The 9,894-nt window shown below is 43.1% G+C and overlaps 1 protein-coding gene across 3 annotated transcripts in view; it reads right to left on the minus strand.

The window, feature by feature from the left end:
• Window positions 1-9,431, minus strand: part of OTUD4 (OTU deubiquitinase 4) — a 41,484-nt gene extending 32,053 nt beyond the window's left edge. For 2 of the 3 annotated variants that reach the window (XM_060147702.1, XM_060147700.1), the window contains exons 1-3: window positions 9,273-9,431; window positions 4,933-5,043; window positions 1,717-1,767 (exon numbers count right to left, since the gene is read on the minus strand). In XM_060147702.1, the coding sequence (XP_060003685.1) occupies window positions 1,717-1,767; window positions 4,933-5,043; window positions 9,273-9,431 (321 nt within the window). The remainder of the gene's footprint in view (window positions 1-1,716; window positions 1,768-4,932; window positions 5,044-9,272) is intronic. The other variant, XM_060147701.1, reaches the window with a different exon arrangement.
• Window positions 9,432-9,894: the final 463 nt, after the last annotated feature.

A 9,894-nucleotide genomic window follows, 5' to 3' on the forward strand; every position in this document is an offset into this window, starting at 1 on the left:
AGCAACAAAATATATAATTCTTGCCTTCAAAGAGGCTTATAAACTAAGAGAAAAAAACCTACAAACTTCAGGAAAACGAATTTGTGTCCATTTTTGTGGGCAAAACTCAGTTTCAAAATCACGGAAATAAAAATGTAGTCTTGAGCGGATTTAGAGAAAAGATCTTCAGAGGGTATTTGTCACCAAAACTGGAGTAATACCATACTTATTTTCCTTTTTTTACCCTTACTATAGTGTGCCCACTTCTCCGCGTATTAAACAATTTTTCAAAACCACTGGAACTGGTCTTCCTGCCTCTGGTCTCATCCACCTCCAAACTACCTTTACACAAGATTCTTTCATCCATCCATCCATCCAGTTAACAAAAACACCAGGCACTATTCTCACTTCAAAGCAGTGAACAAAACATAACTCACTTCCTGCCTCAAAGAACTTGAAAAACTTCCCAATGCCAGATTCCCAGGCCCCAGGCGCAGAGACTTTGATTTGGGTCTGGAATAGAGGCCAGGGATCTGCATTTTTCCTGATGCAATGGCCTGTAGGCGATGCTTTGAGAAATGCTGGCCTCAACTATCAGCTCCAAGCTAATGAGGCTGGCAGCGATGCTCTCCCGTGAGCTCACCGCAGCCTGCCCTCGGACATTTCTCACCACCTCCCACCTTCGTGTGCTCCGTGCTCCACACAAACCCAACTGCTTTCTTTATCTGTCTTGCGCACAATTTTCACTACCTGGAAATGCCCTTCACCCATTTCTTATCCAGAAGCTCTTCAGTGTTCAAGTGCCCTCTTACTCTCAAACTCCTGCTTTGCCTACCCAGCCAGGAATAAAAGTGAATGCCTACAGCATCATACCTATACTTCTTACGACACATGTACCTTCTCACTGGTATGAGATGTTCCCTACTATAGGGAAACTCCTGAGAACAGCATCCAAATCCCAGTCACCTCTGCCTCCCGGGTGCCTGGCCATTCTTGGCCCACAACAAGCACTCAAATTAGAGTTAGGGAATTGAAGGGAGACACCAAACATTGATCAAACACCCTATTCCTATGTTATTATTCCCTTTCCTCCCTCTCTGACTCCTTCTCTTAGCTTTTTCCTTTGGTAATGTCATTTTAAACTTAACAGCGATTACCTCGGGGGATGAGGGAACATTCTACATGGTATGCCATTAACATTTGGATTTTTACACAGAGAACATTAGTTTTGACAGCAGAAGAAAAAAAAAAGAAAAATTCTTTTAACTTCAAAATGACTGAGGAAGTGCTGGTAATGGGACCTGGTGGGAAAGTGCTGTCCTTTTACTCCCAACGGTCTCTTCCTACTTCTCACACTGACCATTTTATGGGGAATGGAACCTCCATAAAAGAAACTGTCTTCTCAGTTGCCTAGGGAAGCAATTAAATATTGCCCTGTCCACCAAGCCCCATACACATACCAACACTGCACCCTGGAAATCATCAGCACTGTTATTTTAGGTCTTTTATGCCATTATGACAGATAAAGAGAGCACGACTGTCCTTATTGAGGCAACAGTGCACAGTACACAGCTCCAACTGTCTTCCAATTAAATGCTGCATAAAACGTGCACCTAAGACAGTAAAAGTTTATAAGGAAACCCCTCCATACACTGTAATATTAATCTCTCGTAATGAATTTTGAATACATTATTTAACATCTAAAAAACAGAAATACGTCAGAAGATTACTGCATACCTGTGGATTTTCCAAACGCTTTAAATATTCTTCAAATGACCCTTCTATAAACTGCAAAAAGAGAAAAAGTCTATTACAAATACATCGAAGCAAAAGTTAATCTCTTCACTGTGAATTACTGAATTTTTACACAAACCTTGGATACATCAGTAATACTAAAATATATATATTATATATACACACATGCACAGATAAAATCTAATTATGAAAATACATACATCATTAAGAAAACATCATAAACATACAAAAGAATTTAAAGAAGGAAACACTGCCCGGAAACATTTCCTGGACAGGATCTGGATGGGCACAGGGACAGCATCATGAGGAAGTGGTGGAGAGCAAGCACTGTGTTGGGAAGACAGGAGCCACCTGGCCAGCAGGAGCAGGGCCACTCGGTGGGGTGAGTGCAGTGAGAGAGGAACTCAACTGCACACCTATTCACAGAGGGCCTGGGGCCCAGGCAGGACTATCAGACTTAGGGAGAAGACAGTTCAAGGTCCCAGCAGGTGACACTGTGAACAGAGAAATTACATGATAAAAGCAGCACTTAAAGACAAACCTGGTAATGGCCAATGCTCAGAAGATAATTAAAGACAGATGCACTAGCTAAGAAATATTAGTTTACTAATAGATATGAATATTCATTCTTAGGTCAGTTATACTAAAAACAAGGACGAGAACTAATAATGCTAAAGATCTTTTGAAGAATCAACAAGATTTTTCTAATATGGCCTGCTTCATTGTTACTTTAACATATAGAAAATTGAGTTTATTCAAGCTATATAATAATGTTTTTTGCTTTTCTCACAGCAATTCCACTAATTTAACTGAAAGATCTAAAAAGACATTTATCTGAAGCACCAAATTCAATTTTATTTAAATTAGTCTCAGTTAATTTAACAAAGTGATACACTTAAAACCATTAAAATACACTCCCCGGTCTATAAAAATCTTTTAAATGCCCATGGATTTTTTTTTTTAATAATATCCCACTGTGTGAATGGACCACATTTTATTTTTCCATTCCTCAGCCCACACCATCTTTTTTTATTTATGTGTGTGTATATATATATATATATATATATATATATATATATATTTTGGCTGTGTTGTGTCTTCGTTTCTGTGCGAGCGGGGGCCACTCTTCATCGCTGTGCATGGGCCTCTCACTATCGCAGCCTCTCTTGTTGCAGAGCACAGGCTCCAGACGTGCAGGCTCAGTAGTTGTGGCTCACGGGCCCAGTTGCTCCACTGCATGTGGGATCTTCCCAGACCAGGGCTCGAACCCGTGTCCCCTGCATTGGCAGGCAGATTCTCAACCACTGCACCACTAGGGAAGCCCCCCATGGATTTTTTTTAAGACGGAGATTAATTCCTTTATAGACTGTATACTGTCAAATTTCCAAAAAGTATCCTAAGGTTCAACACAGACTTGTAATAAAATAGCCACATATTTCAAATATCCCACCAATCAGAGGTTACTGTTCTGTATTAGTTGATTATCTATAGACTTAAAAAACATAAAACAACCCCACAGAACCATTTAAAGTTGCAAAAGACCTAAGCCGTGTTCTGACACAAGCCTGCATCCAATCTGAGATTCTCCTTTCTAATCAGCAAGTATTCATCTAGGCCCCAACTAACCATGGTCAGTAAAAAGGCACACCCTTCTTCCCATGAGAGTCTTTTCCAATTCTGGCCAATAGAAACTGTTAGAAGTATTCATTATAAGGAAAGCAAAACTTTCCCCCTTGGAACTTTCAACCTCGGATGGTAGAGCTAAATAAATATATGCAAAGCACTTAAAACAACGCCTCCTGGCAGACAGTAAATGCTCAACCAATGTTAGCAATTTCCACTGTTGTCAACAGCAGCCAATAACAGTAATAACTAATTCACCTGTAATTTCTTCAAATACTCAAGGACCACTCCACTCCCCTGCCCTCCTCTCTGCTATAATACTCTCTTATCTAGCCTCCACACTACCAGCTTTTTATTAATAAAACAAGTTTTCAAATCTCCTGATCAAGCAGGTACCTCTCCTTCCTGGAATATATTACCGTCCATCTTATAACATGGCACCCAGAAAAATGTCACCAGTAATAAAATTTTGCTTGAAAATAGGAACTCCAACCCAAGAACACATCTAAACACTATTTACCTATTAAGTCTTGGAATTGAGTTATATGCAAAGTGTCAATGTTCTTCTGGCAATCAACGGGGGGAAAATACCACTGAAAGTTGTCAGATGATAATTCTAGTCATAAAACCAATAACTAGTAAATCCTACAAGGCTTTCAATGTAAAATGAAAATAGGTCACTGTGGCATTATTTCACAGCCTACTACACACTACTGAGAAAATTACAGTAAGTTGATATTCTGTTAACTACTAATTAACTATACTACATTCTATTAACTACTAATCATTATTTACATAATTACAATGCTTTGATAGGTAGTTCACAATGATGAACCCTGAAAATTAAAAATTTATAAATGCCTCCTGATAAAATCAAAGGCTCAACTCTAGCTATGCTCAGCATATTTCTTATACCCTAAGTGTGCAATTTTTACAATTTACATGGGGTCGCCAATCACGGAAAACTGTTAACCACAAGACCTTACTCCCTGATCACACCAGACAAAGCTCACTCCTAATACACAAGGGTCCTGCCTAAGTCATCCTTCCAGCCTCCACAGCTCAGTGACCCATCTGTCACAGAAGCTTTCTAAATGTCTGAATAAATGAATACCACAAAATGGCCTTAAAAAAAAAAAATCACAGCTGTAACTGGATTTGAATTCCAAAAAGCAGTTTTTTAAAAAATTTTTATTTATTTTTGGCTGCATTGGGTCTTCGTTGCTGCATGCGGGCTTTCTCTAGTTGTAGTGAGCGGGGGCTACTCTTCGTTGCGGTTTGCGGGCTTCTCATTGCGGTGGCTTTTCTTGTTGTGGAGCACGGGCTCTAGGCACGCGGGCTTAAGTAGTTGTGGTGCACGGGCTTAGTTGCTCCACGGCATGTGGGATCTTCCCGGACCAGGGCTCGAACCCGTGTCCCCTGCCTTGGCAGGCGGATTCTTAACTACTGTGTCACCAGGGAAACCCAGCAGTTCTTTTTTATAAGGGTTATTTTCAAAACCTGTATTAAGATCCAACCCGTGAAATTCCCACTAGACCATTCTAAAGGCTAAAATGTAAATATAAGTCAACACACCATTACATGTTTAAAATTACAAATTACCGCTTCAAATTTCTCTCGGTTCTCTCGAAGATAATGAATACAGGCCATTCTGACTTCAACATGGCGAGACTGAGAGTGCAGCACCTGCAAAGGAAAGAGCAGCACACTGTCAAGCACTTTGTTAGAAGATTCAAGCTACGACCTAGTGCCTTCTTTCACACCCAACATAACCTCACAACCAGCAGACATCCGCCTCCCTTTCCCTTACTATCATTTCTAGCTCTTTATTCGTTCCCACCTCTTCCACTAACCAGAGAGATGACATGACACATACAAACAGCAGTACTTAAGCCAGATGTCACTCTATAAAGAGCTTATTACCATTTCTCCTTTAAGTCACTGAAATTACTCCTTTGGGGAAATCTTTGCAAACTTAAGACACTTTCCTCTCCTGGCCAGCCCTCTACTGTAACTTTGCTCTTCACAAAGCAAGGCTAACAGAATTCCTGCAATGCAGGGCTTAGCCTCATCCTATGCTTGTTGCAAAAGAGAACAAACAGGAAACTTCAACACAAATCGTCTTTGCAGCTTTATGCCCATAAGAGATAAATTTCTTTTTCCCGGTAATTTTGAACTATTTGCCTTATGTATAAATTTAAGTCCACCGTGGTTTCAGAAAAATTAAGGCACTCATTCTTAAATCCTTTAGCTGTCAGGCTTACATGATTCTTGAAAGAACATCCAGGGAGCAACACACAGGATGCAAACGTGCCCCTGTGTGCTGTCATCCCAACAGCCTTGAAACTTGCTCTTTTGCCCAAAATCTTAAAGCACCACCTGAAATAAGTCATACTACAAAGATGATCCAAATCCTCCCACTTTGTAGCCTCTGTTTTCTTCTGTTAAACAACTAGTTCAACAAAAGAATAACTTACTGGCATTTTGTCTCTTATAAAAGTCTAAAGCTTTGGTTTGAAACCCTCTGGCTCAACTACCATGCTAAAAAGAGATTTTTTTTTTTTTCTATAACTAGGTGTCTCAAACGAAGGTATTCCCGGTACTCTACAAGGTCAAGGTAGGAGAAAAAAAGCTGACATATAAAATAATCACATCTCAAACTACTCTCAAGGCCTCTTGAGAATTTCTATTATTATAAAGTAACTTTAAGAGTTAGAGTTCCAATTGAGTGATTCTCCCTTATGTTCAGGGTGAGCAGAGAATTCAGGAAAAGGGAAGCTCCAGCTGCACATTCTACAGGTCACTGTGGGCAACAGCCAGGGCTCATTTATACCCACAGAACCAAAGGCACAACTGTTTAGACAGCTAGCAGGTCCCTGCACACTGAGACACACTGAAGATGCACTAGCTGAGGCGAGCAATGAATTTGTCTTCAGCATACTAGCTGGTTTTTCAGCTTAACAGAGTATGCCGATATTGTTGTCTTGGGTACTACAAAAAAGCATCCTTACATATTCTAAGCTTCCAGCACTGGAAGGACTACCCAAATAGCTGTAGATTTGAGTAGTAGAAAAAATAACCACCACACAATGTTTTTGCCAATTCAACAAATGACAATTTAGCAACACTTCCTTCACAGAAGCTATGCTAGACACTATTATGAATCAACGTATTAGTCTGAGTAAACCACAGTGTCATCCGATCAGGCTTTCCTGCCATTAGTAAAGTGGAGCTAGTCTTAAAGCCATTTACCTAGCAACAGGTGGCAGACATAAGTGAATAAAGCTTATTTTCCACCAAAAACAATCACAGGCATATCTCTTGTTTTTTCTCCTCTTTTAACAAAGATTTTATTAGCACATGAAATCTGAACCTGTTACTCAGAAGCAAAACTCTCAGCAACTTCTGATCAAGTGCGGGGTGCCGGGGCTTTACAAAGCCAAGCACTGTTAAGAGAAGCAAGGTTAAATGACAACTGTTTAAAAAGCGTAATATTGTGCAAGTTCAAGGACACTCAGGAAGAATTCAAATGGTATGACAAATATCTTTGCAAATCATTGTATACATGAAAATAAGCTAGAAATAGGAGGCTTTCCAATCTTTACTTAGGGCAGACGGTGATAAACACGGAGAAAGGCCGAGACGCACTGCTTCTCCAAGTCCTCTAAGAGCGCCCTATTTTTAGCTCTAGGGCCACAGAGCTGATTCAGGTCAGGCCTCCTGTAGGCCCACGTCCAGAACTGTAAAAAGGGAAGAGCCTATCTAAATCAGGTAATTTGGAGGGAAAGACTCCTGCTAATTCAAGTCTCTCCCTCTCCATTCCCCCCGCCAAAGGCCGCCATTTAGATTACCTACTGTGACTCCTTGTTAGAAATTATAATTATTTTGATATTATTGGAGAAATCGTTGGCAAAAAAGTAAATCCTCTGTACACATTTTTAAAGGGCAGCCTGAGGCTGCTGTCTGTTACTGTCCTCCGCCTCCCCCTGCAATGCACACACTGCCTTTGGCCATGAAGGCTATTACCTTTGGTCCTTGTCTACTGAAGAACTGAGCTGCCCCCAAGAGTCACAGTATTAAGCTTTCTAAAAGCTCAGTATACTAAAAGTCAGAATCACCTAATTGGAAGGGATAGTCCCTTATGCCTAACTTAAATCCCATCACAATAAGATACAATAATAATGTGTTAGCTGATGTTAGCAATGAGTTCTTAGTGTAACCAGCTAGCTCTTGTTCCTTTCTACTTAAAAATAGAGATTCTGTATAATCAAGTTTGCCAATTATCTACAGCATGTAGTACTGAAACCAGACACACCTTTCTGCTTCAACATAAACTAGGATGTAGATAATCCAACTCCAAATAAGCACCATACTTTCCTTATTTCTATTTGTTTCCCCCTCCTTCCTTACCAAATTCTTGCTAGAGCTAACAATATGTATCAATAGGGACTGAATTCACTTCTACCTCTTCCTTCTGCTTCTGGAGGTGCTAAGGAGTCCAGGGAGGCTGAGGCAGAGGAAGCAGGACAGATGGAGATCCAGGAAACTCACGAATGGGACAGACTGTTTACCTTCTGATAGTAAAGACTGGGATGTGTTTGTGTGAACATATCCCAAAGCAACATTAGCACATCCTAAAATTCTAAAAATAAGAGACATCTATTGAACTAAAAAAGAGCTCGATTTGGGAAGCTTTGAGAAGAATGTTTGAATGACAATGCCTGCAACAAAACGCAAAGGTTTGGAGCTTTGCTAAATACATTTCTTGTTTAAAAAAAAAAATGACGTTATGCTACTAATGTGAAAACGAGGGCCTTTGGAAAATAAATGGCTGGTCTTTGGATATTGAAAAAAATAAGAATAGACTGGTCTATAGATGTTAAGTAAAACATTTACTCACAAATAGAAGTTGTGAAAGCTACTTAGCATTCAAAAAAGGTGAGAGAAAGAGAAACAGAAAAACTCCAAAGGCGGGGAGGAGACGGGAGGGGTGGACCTTAGGCCAAAGGAAAGCAAACTGTGAACGGTAGGAAATACACACCAGGGCAGTAATGTGAAACTTTTGTCCAACTATTTCAACAGCTATTTTTCAATACAGGATGGGTTTTGCTGACTGCATACCTACCAACTACAGTATTATATAACAGGGAATAAGCTCTCTTACCAAAAAAAAGAAAAAAAATCAGAAACATCTTCCCAAGAACTGTGGTAGGAAGTGATTTTGACCATTAAGGGGGAAAAATTCGGCCAAGGGCCTAAAGAACTCCAGATATACCCTTCCTTCCTACTACCAACTCCACAACAGACTTTATTTTTAAGTCAATTATTTTTAGTACACCTACACTGCCTTGCAGAGCATTAAAAAAAAGACTGGAGTCTGCTCAAAGACAATTCTTTGCAAACATTCTACCTTTTCCAAAGTCTGGCTTTCCCAAACTGTACATTTTCCCCTTCTGATTCAAGCTGACATCGGCGGGCTTGGCTACCCTCCGTTCCAAAGTCCAGCAACAGGAAAAAAAATCATGTTCCGCGAGTTAAGTCTGGTGCACCACCTCCTCTAGGAAACATTCGGTTTACTGGTGGGAACTCTGTGCTTATAAAACCAAGAGGAGGGGAAAAGAACATTTCGCCCTGTCGCCAGCCATGAAGCAAGGATACAAGGCTCTCCGCAGGCCTCACGGGCTGGCCTCAACTCATTACCTCTTCGCCAGAAGGAACGACACCCAGATAATTTACAGGTCTTTAAGTTTCGATTTAGAGCTTCCAGACCCGGAGCAGCGTCCGGTTCCGGCGCGACAATGGGCCGCTGTGAGGACGCCGGGGCCACGCGCAGCCCGGGAGGTAGGCGGCCCGGCCCGCCCGCCGCTTCCCACCCGGCCCCGCCGCCTCCCCGCGCCCGGCCCCCGCCCCATTACCTGCTCCGCCACGGCCCGGAACAGGCACGACCCGTCCTTGGCGACCAGTTTCCGATACAAGCCCAGTTTCCGCAGATAGGCGTCCATGGGCGTCGCGTCCTCCCGGGGCGCCGCACCGCCCTGGTCGCCGCCGTCTGGGGCGCCGACGGCCGCCTCCATGTTGCCGGTCGCGCTGCAGGCCCGGCGCGGCGCGGGCTAGCCCCACATGGCCGCGCCGCCGGCTCCTCGACGCCCCGGCCTGGGGCGGGCGGCGGCTCGGGCTCGGGCTGGGCACGCGGCGGCGGCTGCAGGCGGCGGCCCGAGGCAGCGGTCCGCGCGCATAGGGGAGCCCTGCCTAATGCATGGCCAGGCGCACGCGGCCACCTCCCGAGGGCCCACGCGCCCAGGGGCAACGGGGGAGAAATTCACGAAAACCCGAGAGCTAGGAGTCACTTCCCGGCGGCCTCGCCGCCCGGCTCAGCAACTGCGCTCGGGGGTCGCCGCCCGCACAAGTTTCCTTGTCCCGACCCGGCTGAGGCGAGGAAAGCCCTGCACCCGAGAGCGCGCGGAGCCGGCTCAGGTGAAGCGAGGCCTGCGGCCCCAACACCGGGAGCCGAGGAAGCCGAAAGAGAAAGACGCGGCC

This window comes from Lagenorhynchus albirostris, chromosome 4, assembly GCF_949774975.1.
Source record: "Lagenorhynchus albirostris chromosome 4, mLagAlb1.1, whole genome shotgun sequence".
Classification (NCBI taxonomy): domain Eukaryota; kingdom Metazoa; phylum Chordata; class Mammalia; order Artiodactyla; family Delphinidae; genus Lagenorhynchus; species Lagenorhynchus albirostris.